The following is a 12,628-nucleotide window of genomic DNA, read 5'->3' on the forward strand; positions in this document are numbered from 1 at the left end:
TACCCAAGGGGGGTTTGCATTGCGCTCCTTGGAAAGCCATAGCATGCTGTTGGCTTACCCAGGGAGCAACCTAGGAGTGGAGCAATCAGCGCCAAGCATAACTGTATTTCCATCTGGCAATAAATGGTTAAATCTATGACAAGAATGTTCCTGACTGAAGTGATAAATGACCTGAAATCACTTCTTTGCTGCTGTAAAACAGAAGTTACCAGAGAAGGCTGTAATCCATCCACGTTGGCAGCGCGGCACATCTTTCTCCTGTAAAACAAGTTGACCTTTTGGGGTCTAATAAATAATCTGGTTGGTGCACTGACTGGTGTTCTTACTGATATATGATCCCACATTTTTGCTAGTATCAGGACTATTTCCATGGTTGGAAATCAAAACAACTCAGCAAGAAAAATAAGTCTCCATGCTTTAAAATACAGTTCCAAAACAGAGCAACAAGCTAACGTAGCTAACATAAGCTATGCTACTGTTTCAGCTGTCAGAAGCAGGTTGAGTTTGTTGTACATGGGTGCCAATAATTCAAAAATTTTTTGTGAATTTACAACAAGTTGCCATTGCAATTTCCCCCCACAATGACCAATCAGTTATGTAGCAAACGGACACAAGGCCCCACCTTTTACTCTGGTGATACCAAATTATTGCTGCTATGGAAACGAGTCCATCCTGAGGCAGGAAGGAACGTTCAGGACATTGAATGCTTCATTGTTTCAGTCATAAACAAATCTCAGCAGTGTTTTTTTATCCAATTTGACCCAGAGTATTAAAGTCACATCATTTCACGGCTGAATGTGTTCAACGAGTTCTACAGAGCTCAGCCTCGCTCTTCTTCTATTGTTTTATCGTAGCCAGTGCTGTGCTTTTGGCTCCATCCATTGGAGGTTAAACAAGAACAGAGCAGCTCTGCCTTCACAAACGCCGATCAAAAACCCCTGTCGACCATTTTGCCTTTGGCTCTCCGGCGTATCTTAAGAGTGGAAGCTGTCCAAGTCGAATCCATATATTTATAAACCATTTTGGACAGCGCAACAAGGGCGGCAACTCAGGCAGCAGAAAGAGAAAACCAGAATGCACAAGTTTTAACACATGACACTAGAGATGTCTGTGTCTGTGTGTGAGTGGTTGGAGAAAAGCCCAGGAGAGCGGTGATCCGTCCGTCCTCTCCACTTACAATGTTTCTCCTTCTTTTACAGATCAGGGCAAAGTTCTCAAAGTCCTCCACAGCAGCGAGGGGGTCTTCATCGTATCTCAGTACTCTCTGTTTCACAACGAGGGCCCCGTTCTAAACATGGCCATCGACTCTCAGAAGGTATGTGTTCCTGCTTTCAACATAAATAAGACATCAGGCCACCCTTTAGACATGTAAGATGGAGAAATCGGGGCCTGTGTCCACCAACGGTGTTTTAAGCACTGTCAGCAGCTGTTTTCTATACAAACCAATACATTTTAGCGTCCTCAGCGCACTGCCTTTTTTGTTGAAGCCTATATTTAAAAGCTACTGTTGTTAAGGCAACCACCAAATCATTAGCCATCATTAACCTAACTGTTATATTGTAAACTGACAGAAGGCCTGCCTCTCCTTTCATCCAATTGGACAATCAAAAAAAACGCCCATGACGTCGGGCACGTCTGCTTTGAGTTGAAGTTTTTTCAACTTGAGGCGTTTAGAGCGTTTCCTCAAAAACGCGAGGCGCACAGAGCGGAAAAACGCGAGGCGCTCTGCAACGCAAAAGCAGCGCGCAAAAAGCCTCTCATTGTAAACAATGACAAAAAAGCCCCCAGCTGCTAAAACACGTTCTGTCTGATCGGGCCCTTAATGACCACTACCAAGTGAAGTGGAAGTGCTGCCAGAAAGTTTTCGTAACCTAGCAACAGTAAACGCCAGCAAGAAGCGCTCTGAAATTACGGTTGTGTGTGCTGCCAGTGCAAAAAAGTTGTTAGTTAAAATGTTAGTGGGCACAGGCCCTTATCCTGTGGCTGTATTTAGTGACCATAAAGGGACCAGGTCACAGTCTCAGTTAGAGATGAACAGAGGAAGGGAAGAACTAAGATTTAAAAATGTGAGCCTTTGTTCAGGATTCATTGTTAGAGAAATAAATCTTTAAATTAAAAAGCAATTCTGGTCATTTTCAATCCTGGGCTTTTTATTAAACACATTAGTCATTTCCAAGACTAATTTCTACTAACAGTTTTGTGATTGCTCCAGTGGACTGCTTCAGCCAGTGGCTGAGAAACGAGATTTTAATGGCTCTGAAGTAATCTTTCTGCCAGATCAAAGAACGTCCACTAAAAGTTTTTGTTTTTGCCTCTTTCATGCTCAGATTTTTATTCTAAATCTCTGACATTCAGAAAAAGTTCCTTAAGGAAATAGTTCATATTGTTAAGATCCTTTTTTTTTTTTTTTTTTTACCAGAAACAGGTGTTACATTACCCCCCTTAGAGCATTTAGACCCCAAAATATGCACAGTAGGGTGCAGGTTAGTCGCCACAGCGCAATCATCGGATTCAAACATCTACATCATTTTAAAAATAAACAAAACTTACATTTTCTTTCATTGCATTTCAAGGCAGAAAAAAACCTGAGACAAGTCACATTTTTGCTGAGGTAAAAGTTTGTCATGCTAATTTATTAACAGCTAATTAGGTTTATTATAAAATTCCTGCAATGTTGGAAAAGTTGCCTGAACACATAAATGTGCTTGTAGGGATGAATGAGGCTGTTTTAGCTCCCATTCGGGATTTTAGTAACCTTTATATAATGTTAGACATCGTCGTGTAATATGTATGGAAATCCCTTCAGATGTTGGTTTGAAGCCGTTTCCGAGGCCGTGTTGTATTTCTTCTTTGTAATAAACCTGCTGCATTCTGCACTTTTGAATAAGAACACAACACTGGCTGATTTATTCCAGTAATACTCCTGCTGTTATTGAATCATAAAACATATTGTGTATTGTATCATCCGCTCCTCAGGGGCACCTGTACGTGGGTACAGCCATGGAGGTCCAGCGGCTGCCGCTGGCTGACTGCGGCCGCTATGGCGACACATGCAGGGAGTGCATCCTTTCCCGAGATCCGTACTGCGGCTGGGACCGGGCCAGGAGGAGGTGCATCGCCATCCCGCCCGGATACAACGTCACGACTGGGTATGATTGGATATAATATGATGTCACTGCTGCAGAGCTGTTGTCTGTGTTCAAATGAGCTGAGGAGATGAGAGGGGACTCATCAGAGGGTGTAATAAAAAACATCAGAGCTGCCAGAGCTGAAGCATTAACCCTTTGAACCCTGTTAGTCTGCCAGTGCATACATTGGTATTTTTGTTATTCAGAATCTGGATAATGTAATTTATTTAAGCTATTTAAATAAATAAACCACAATAACTGATAATAGTATTGGATTGGATTAGAAAAATACAATAATCTCATGTCTATTTTCATCAGATTTGACCAAATAAACACTTAAAACATATTGATCCAAACAATTTTTTGTTGAATTTTTAACACTCTAGAAATTATTTTGACTCTGTGCCTGTTTGAGTTTTAGAGATTTTAGTATTTTTATGAGCAGCGTTAAAGTGTTTCATCTGCAATTAAGGATGTAACGATACCTCGCAATGCAGTTAAAAATCGATACGTATAAGTGACGAGTCAAATCGATGACATGATCGCAATACTATTTTTTAAATAGCAGAGGGCGCTATCTGCTTTTGGCTTCTCTTCATCATCACGTCTTTTGCGTCTGTAGCTGAATAGAGGTATAGTTAGTTAATAGTTTAACCGTCGCAATTGTGATGTGCGCCTGTGCAATCGGTTTTCCACGAATTATCAGCAGAAAACTCATTTTAGTGCAGCCCTTCATCAGTGCATCAGAGTCTGTAGCTGCGTCCCAAAAAATGTGTCCTCAGGGGCTTCATCCTGTTTTGTCACCTGCATGTAAACTTTCAGCACGCGATGCTGCTGCTGCTGTCACACGCAGTGTCGCCTAGGTTACGCTTTCAGGGCTTTCCAGTTACGAGAGGCAGCTTTTCAGTGAGTGTATTCCCGTCCCGACACCTCGTCCTGGTCTTTGTTAACGCTGTGGCCACATAAACAGACCGTCCACGGAGCGGACGCGCTGCAGAGTGTGTCATGGCTGCGGGTGCAGCCAACATGTCATGAGGTTGTGTGTGTCAACCAAAGACTGTATAAAAAGATGGACGACATGACAGCTCCCTAAAAGTGAAGCCAAACCCTCCATATCGCCCCCTGCTGACTGGCTGCAGTATAGGTCATAAAGCCCGCCTCCTCCATGTTAACAGATGGGACATGAGTCAAACTATAAAAGCAAAATACATTTTTGTTTCTGTCATTATAGTTAGTTCTTATCATGCTGATTTATGTCGAAGTTTTTTTTTTACATCAAAATAAATCAACTGTTCAACCTCAAAACTAAAACGATTATTTAAATGTATATTTCTTTATAAATATTAGTAAATCGTATCGGGATTAGTATCGTGAGTTGAGGGTATCGTTACATCCCGATCTGCAATAGAAACACAGTGACGTCGTTGTTCCTGCTCTTTGTGGTGCTATTTCTTGAAATGCTTCAAACTGTAAAATCTGAACAAACAAATGATTATGTAATTTCTGTAAACTACACTGTTTTTTTATTAGATAATTTAAGACAGTGTTATGTAAATAATGCATTAATCCTGCGGTCATTTTGCGACCCACAAAAATATGAATCTGCAAGTGACAATCTTTGGCTGTGAGGTGATGAAACTTTTACAGTTGATCAAAAATGCATGTTGAACTAACACAGCCCCGCTCCCTCGTTTAGAGCTCTGGCTTTAATGGAACTTTTAATTTCCAATTTGAAGGGAGAATATGAAAATCAATCATGTGCTGTAATGAGCCTGCGACTCCTTCCCCCCTGACATTGTTGAATGATTTGTCTGTGCATGTTTTAATTTGTATGTAACAGGCGCTTGATGTGGAGGCTCATAAGCCATTTGTGAAACTGTTTAATGCCGCTAATTTGTCTCTCTATTATTTTCCGACAGGACGCTCATTCAGAATCTGGACCATTCCAACTCCTCTGTTTGTGGGGAAGCTGCTGGTGAGCCCTTATCTGCTCTCTCCCACTCTCTCTTAATTAAACCAGAAAAGGAACCTTTCTGAGCGGCTACAGTAAAAAGATGATTATCATATAATTGAGCAGAGTCCAAAACCCTGCAGGGAGAGAATTTTTTTCACATCCGGCCCTGTGAGAGCTCAAAACACAGTTTTAACCTCGAATAATGACGACATTAACTCCCCTCTGAAGGGGAGGCTATCTCTGAAAGGGATCACATTTGAACATTGCCAGCTGCGACAGAGGTGTCACATGTCCTGTCCGCTGATACTCCGACAACTTATGATCCATTTCACCAGAAACTAACACTCAAAGGCGATAAGAGGCAATGTGTTTGTAACTTTAAACGATATCATGGAGCAAAGGAAAACATTGATGAGTGTAATACAGAATGCTACACCGTCTATATCATCGCGTATAAGAGTTAGTAAATATGGATGCTCACACAAAGTAGTGCTTATTTAGTTTTCACTTAAAAACACAAAACGCTTTGGAAAGCTCGCTTTAATAAATACCTGCCAAGCTCTCCAACGTAGCGCTGCATGTGCGCTGGTTAGAATGACAACAGTTAACATTTGCTTGAGTTTTTTTCACTGACTTCAGAAAAAAGAACGCAAAATCTGGGTCCTTATTTTTAGTTGTCGGACATCTGATTTTGTCAGCAATGTGACATAACAGCTCTATGACTTTGTTAAAAACTCCACCTCCAGCTGACTTTTTAATTTATTTCAGCTGACAATGAAAATCAGAACAGCACAAAAGGATTGATGGATGCTTTAATGATTCTGACTGATGACTTTATAATGAGGTAATAAAGAGTGAAGCCAAAGCTACGTGTCCCATCATCCATATCTGTTGATGATTCATGTAGAAGACTAGCATAGTTCCTCTATTGTAGTGTAGCTTTTTAGCCTTTGCAGTGTCAGATCCCGATCAGACAGAACACGTTTTAGCAACTGGGGGCTTTTTTGTCATTGTTTTCAATGACAGGCTTTTTGCGCGCTTCTTTTGCGTTGCAGAGCGCCTCGTGTTTTTCCGCTCTGCGCGCCCACGTTTTTTAGGAAACACTCTGGGCGCCTCGAGCTGAAAAAACTCAAAGCCGAAAAGTGCCTGACGTCATTGGGGTTTTTTCTGATTGTCGGGCCTTCTGTCAGTTTACAGTACAACAGTTAGGTTAATGACAGCTATGATTCGGTGGTTGCCTTGACAACAGTAGCTTTTAAATATAGGCTTCAACAAAAAAGGCAGTGCGGTGCGCCTCGTGTTTTGCAGGCGGTCAAAGAGCAGAATAAAAACAACACAAAGATTAGATTGACACCTTCTGTAACTCCCTCATCCAGTTAGCAAATGTTCTGCTAACTCTTTGTTGCAGAAGTAACATTTTGCGTCTTTCGGTCAGGACGTGTAGAATATAATGTTTTTTGTTTGGAGACAAATATTATTTTTGTGGTGATGTTGTTAAAATGCGGTCACATGGTCTTCATGGCTTTTCAAACGACACGTTTTCTAAACCCGCATGGGAAACATGACAGGACAGAATAATCACATAAAAGAAATGCTGTCACATGATCTATCTGGTGGTATTACAAGAGTTCAATCGTGATGTCGGTCACAGCTGATACTTTCACATCCTCTGATGTTGAAGCTTAAATTCTGGACGCAGTGGTGTTTCATTTTTCATCATCCACAGGAGCCTCCGTCTTTGGCTTTCCTTCAGTTTATTCAAACCAAGCAAGTTACTTAAAATGCAACGCCTCAGCGTGACTTCCTCTTCCTCGCGTACACATCATGATTGGATTAACCTGCCAGGGGGCCCCAAGCAAAAATGGATCTATGGTTCCCTATTGACAGCTTGGCACATGCCCCCTGTAAAAGGCAGATGATGATTCAGGACCAGCCTGAAGGCACTTATCATTGCAGCTGATAATGTACTATAGTGGAGCATATTCCCAAATTCATTAGCCACTAATCAAATAACCACAAACTAAGTCACATAATGAATATGAGGACATTGGGTCCCTGAAGATCCGGGGCCCGGAGGCAGCTTCCTGCTTCTCCAGGACAAAACAGACAGAACAGCAGGCGTGTAGGGCACTGAATATAGAGTATGAGCTGAATAACTAATTTGTTATATCACCACTGAGTTATATCAGGCGTTCATAAAGAGAAGTCAACATTTACAATAGCAATGTGAAATGATGGTTTTACTTTGGTTGCAAATGTTACAGCCCTGTAAAATCAGGGGAAATAATCACGAGAGCTTTCAGATTATGTCCTTAAGCAACATCTGTAACTAAGTTCATTTATATAAACACCTTGGAACAGACTCCGACTGTGTAAACTCGTCACATAAAACCATTTAATTTGTCTCTACAGCTCTGAAACTGCGTCGGACTTCCCCCCGAGAAGTGATCGTGCAGTCCAACACCTCCGTCTTTCTCCCTTGCCCCGTGCACTCCTTCCACGCCACCTATCGCTGGGAGAAAGATCACTGCGTTAAGAACTATCCCTGCCTCTTCTCCGGAGACTTCTGCGTCCTGGGGCCCGTTGTCGACACGCCCCTGAAGGAGGGCGTTTTCCGCTGCATGGCCACCGAGGACGGATTCAAGGTGGAGGTGATCTCCTTTAGGCTGGTGAACAACGGCAGGCTCATCGCTGCTTCCTTGGCCTCCACCTTGGGGCCGTCGCTCCTGCTCGCCGTGGCTGCCCTCTGGCTCCATTAACTGCAGCTAACGCTAATGCTAACCCCTCATCCTTACTGGCTCCCAATGACAGAATAGACGAGGAGCCACTGTTAGAAGTTGAGGTTCGCACAGCACCGAAGTACGTGGTTGGGTCAGATGGTGTGTTCACCTCTTTCCATTTCCATTTTTTAAAGAAAGAGTCCAGAAAATGTGCAGATGAGGGATTTATTCTGTATTTTTGCATAAAGTAACATATCTATAGCTGCAGCTGTCTTAGTAACATCAGAACTGGAAGATGCCTTCATTAAGATTCAGACTGAAGAAGTTACTGTTAGTGAATCGTCTTGATTCGACCTAAGTTGGGTGCTTTGCGAACCTTTCCTCTCTGACTCAAAGAGATAAACATATCGTATGAGTTGGGCAAAAAAAACACCAATACCAGGCCAATTCTTTTAACATTTCTCTACTTATTTTGAAATTGACTTGATTGTGCTTATTTGTGAATCTATAAACCTTTAATACCGCTCTTACATCTCTTCATTCATCTTGTTAAACTCCATTAGTATAGCTCATTAGAACTTAGAAAATGTCTGGTATTGAGATTAAAAAGCCTTAACACTTCTGGGACATAAACTCCTAAGCACAATTTTGCAGTCGAGGCAGAATACTGCATACTTGGTTGGACTTGGTGCTATAATTAGTGCAGCTGAGTCTAACAACATCGCTGGGAGGAAGTGTCAGCTATTTGACAGGAAGTAGGCGTATGGGCAAGAGCTCCTTCTCGAACATCACTGTGTCTCAGCACCTCCTCCTCAGACGAGGCAGATTCTCGCATCTTTTTATCAGATGGTATCAGACATCGTTATTACGCCTTGTTCACAGCTTTGTACATTGTTTTTCCTCTATCCGTCGTCCTTCCTCCTCCCCCGGAGCATCAGAAATGAAACCCTCGCTCTCGCAGGATATGAAAAAAACCACCTCAGATTCTTCTGAGAGGAAAAGCCTCGTCATCAAACCATTTAATAATTAAATTCTTGTCAATCAATTAATGTGAAAGTTTGATGCTTTCTATTAGATTTGCTGTGATGAAACAATGGTTGCGTGTCACATGAAGCAAGAGTGATCGTTTTGCTAATTCTGGGTGTGTTGGCGACATTTCATTGGTGCAAAATTCCAAGTGTCCATTTGTCTTTGGCAGCTGAGTGGACAACGATAAAGAGGAGCTAAAATCCTGCAAATTAATGCCAACGTGACAATGCATAAAGATGTGAACAAGGTGTTAAGTTATAGCAATTTCAACAAACATACCTACATTATCATAAGGGCAGATGATGCTAAATGGAACTGCATATTAGGCTTGCATTTTATAGTTCGTTTGGAGGAAAAAAAGGCTTGTACTTAAACCTGTGAAGTCTGTTCTGTATTTTATTGCTCTGCAGATGCTGATTTCTACCATTGCTGCCTATGTACGTGTCTTGATTGTTTGGGTTTCTATGCCATAGTTAGAACGTGATATGTAACCATTGACTGTGTTGCCTCTTTTCCCCAGGGACATCAGTGCAAGTAGACAAGAAGATGGTTGTGTTTTTCATACCTGTATCTCTATGCTGTGAAACAAAAGGCTGGACAGATTCCCACATGACGCTTCACTCATGTACAGCAGCAACCACAACCAGAGGCGAGAGCGCAAAGGCTCAAGGATCTCTTCTAAGAATGCAAAATTTATCAAGAGTACAGAAGCTGATTAAAGCTGAATGTAAGAAGAAGGACGAGTTGTGAATGTAGCTGCAGTTGGACAGCACTGCAATGCCAAAAAACTAACGCCGAAACCTTATGAATACTGATCAGCTGACTGAAGTAGTGGGCTCTGAATTATGCAGCGGATTAGCTTGTTCTCCAGAGCATTGAGAATTATCATTCAGTAATGTAACATAACTCTGGCTGTGCCGAGCCTTCCACAGTGGCCGAGATGTCATTAATAGCTAATTAGACAATGGAGCCAGCTCGTCATGGACCACGTTAAAGACTTTATTTTACACCGTCAGGAATACAACAGTGGCCATGTTCTCGGCTGTGGAGATGCCCGGGTAGTGTCTCGCTCAGCTCGGTTGTGTGTTGCTGCTCTGGGATCTGCTCGCTTTCTGCATTGCACTGACGCGGCCTACAGACTGTGCCAAAAAGAATCGAAAAAAAAAAACAAAGCTATGTTGAGCCAACTCATCTGCCCGACGCTTATTGCCTCGTTTTATGTTCATTTGCAGAATCCCTCGCTCCTCACCTCGCATAAAATCGTGTGCCAGGCAAACCCTCAGCGCGTACAACATCTCACGAAACACAAAGCTGCTGCAGGTCCAACATGCATATTAATCTCTTTGTGTCGCCATCAGGGTGGGAAATTAACACCAGCCATGTGCTGCTACACGTTCAGTAGAAGCTGTTAATGAAGTCCAGGCAGCAAACGACTATTGCCAGGAAACTAACTCAACATACTCAGACTCGTGCTCGAGGCGTTTTCCTGTGTAACCTCCTTTATACTGTACCTATAACTGCTGTGTATGTGTCGTCGTGATTTGACCCAGAGAGAGCTGTTATCACTTTCCACCATGACAGAACAGACCCATGCTATTCAACGCTAATTAGGCAACACATTTGCTTCTTCGATGTGTCCCAAGTCCACACTATAGCCAGTGTAGAAACCCTGCAGGAAGTAGCATGGAAATGATGGCTGCAGAGAACAGGTTGCAGTGGGCGGTTGTTGGATGGGAGATAATGGTTCATGTCCGATCTCCAACCGTCTCTACTGGTTTATTTAAAGCACCACAGTGACCTTTCCTTACTCTCCACCACGTACTGTCTGCTGCCCAAACCTAACCAGACTCCTTCTTGGTAATTGGGTCATTTTGGAAGCCGCTGGGGAACATTACTCTACGGGTGGACTCAGAGGGAGAGCAAGGGGGAAGCACAGCAAAAACAAGGCCTTTTGATTGCCCCTACGATACATGAAACTTATCCTCCGGGGTGCCGTTCAAGTGCCCTCTATAGCTGCTCATCCAGAGCTCCTTCTAGAGGAGACATTGAAACTTTCCAGTGGAGAAAACTTGATGCAGTGCCATCTGGGCTGGCCTTTAGCAGCAGGAAACGGGATGAAGAGCACGCTAGGATGCCCTCACTGTGGGGAAAATGCTTTCAGTTCCCCCAAAGGCTGCCCTTAAATTGAAAGAAGGGCTCTCCGGGGTGGCCTTGTACAGGAGGAAACACAATGCAGTGCAATCTAAGCTGCCCTACAATGGAGAAAATGAGATTAGGGTGCCCTCCCAGTGGAGAAAACCCTGATGCATTGCCCTTGAGGCTGATCTTATGCCCTAAAGTTGATGCAGTGTGCCCCTCGAAATGTGGCGTGCCCCTCCACTGGAGAAAATGCAATACAGTGCCATATAAGCCGCCCTTAATGCTAGAAATCTGTGCGCTGGTCCTGGTCCAATGCATTCAGCCATATTTGTGCTCTTTACTCGCTCCCCTTTGACAGCCTCGGTCCACCATTGCTAAAGTCAGACTCCTTAATCTCTCTTCCAGCGGTTAATACCTCTGCTGTCTCAGTTGTTTGTATTTGGACGATAGTGTCCATCAACACTCAAGCTGGCATTTTGAGTTAAAGTGTACTTTAGGTGTTTGTAGAACATACATAGGTTTGTATTATAGTGTTGATTTGGGACACAGTGTTTGTTTTCACACCGGGAGAGAGGACCTTGTGTCACAGAGTATTAAACAAACACGGTCGGATGCTTGTTGCTGAGCAGAGCTGATGGCGTCCCCCCTCCTCTGTCCTCGGGAAGGAGGATTCATCAGTCAGCATTTTCCCCAATCATCCTCCTTAACTCAACAAGGCTCTGCTGAAACACCCACACTGTGTGGAATCAAGATCTATAGCATTTACCAACACTTCTAACCGCATCTCCTCCTTGTTCAAGTCCTTGCTTTGATGTGGATACCCACACGGCCGCTTTATCGACATTCAGTTATCGCTCGTTACATTCGTCATCGTCAGCCGGTCCGATAAAAGGCTAATCTCCGTCAAAGCAAGCTCTTGGTCTGCCTTCAGGAAACCATTTTAGTGGATCACGCTATCTGCTGTAAGTGAATCGATGTCGAGTGAAGCGGGTCGCCGTTTTGTTTGCTCTGGGGTTTTGAGTGTCGAGTACTGTACATGATGTGTGCCCACGATTCTGTGTCTTGATATATCTAATTTTAAAAGTAACATGCCAAACTCTATTATTAAAAAAGAGATTTATATTGGTGCCATGCCAGTCGAATGCCATCTCATAACATGTATTTTTAAAAGAAACAAATATCTATAGTGCAATAGATATTCATGTAACAAATCCATATTGACATGTGTTTCCCTGAACATGTGCGGTGAAAATTAATAAAATATAAGTATAAAGAAACGGTTTACTGTTCTTCATTTGACATGTTTAGCCATCCATCCATTCTCTATACCGCTTATCCTCAGGGTCACGAGGATGCTGGAGCATATCCCAGCCGTCCCCCGAAAGACGGGGCTGCACCTGGACAGGTCGCCAGCCAATCACAGGGCTGTCACATAGAGACAGACAACCTTTCACGCTCAAATTTAGAGTCACCAGTGAACCTAACGAGCATGTGTTTGGACCGTGGGAGGAAGCCGGAGTACCCGGAGGGAACCCACGCATGCACGAGGGAGAACATGCAGACTCCACACAGAAAGACCCACTACGTCTGAACAGGGATTCGAACCAGGACTAACTACGGCACCACCGTGCAGCTCTACCTCTTTAATGTTTTAGTAT

At 43.1% G+C, this 12,628-nt stretch overlaps 1 protein-coding gene across 1 annotated transcript in view; it reads left to right on the top strand.

Moving 5' to 3' along the window:
- Positions 1-10,810, top strand: part of LOC138584499 (semaphorin-7A) — a 49,643-nt gene extending 38,833 nt beyond the window's left edge. Inside the window, exons 11-14 of the mRNA XM_069656749.1 lie at positions 1,200-1,315; positions 2,977-3,149; positions 5,048-5,103; positions 7,495-10,810. Coding sequence (XP_069512850.1) covers positions 1,200-1,315; positions 2,977-3,149; positions 5,048-5,103; positions 7,495-7,841 — 692 coding nt within the window. The 3' untranslated portion in view covers positions 7,842-10,810. The remainder of the gene's footprint in view (positions 1-1,199; positions 1,316-2,976; positions 3,150-5,047; positions 5,104-7,494) is intronic.
- The last annotated feature ends 1,818 nt before the right edge of the window (positions 10,811-12,628 follow it).

This window comes from Semicossyphus pulcher, unplaced genomic scaffold (genome assembly GCF_022749685.1).
Source record: "Semicossyphus pulcher isolate SPU_LCO1_2020_fin unplaced genomic scaffold, fSemPul1.0.p SCAF_9, whole genome shotgun sequence".
Taxonomy (NCBI): domain Eukaryota; kingdom Metazoa; phylum Chordata; class Actinopteri; order Labriformes; family Labridae; genus Semicossyphus; species Semicossyphus pulcher.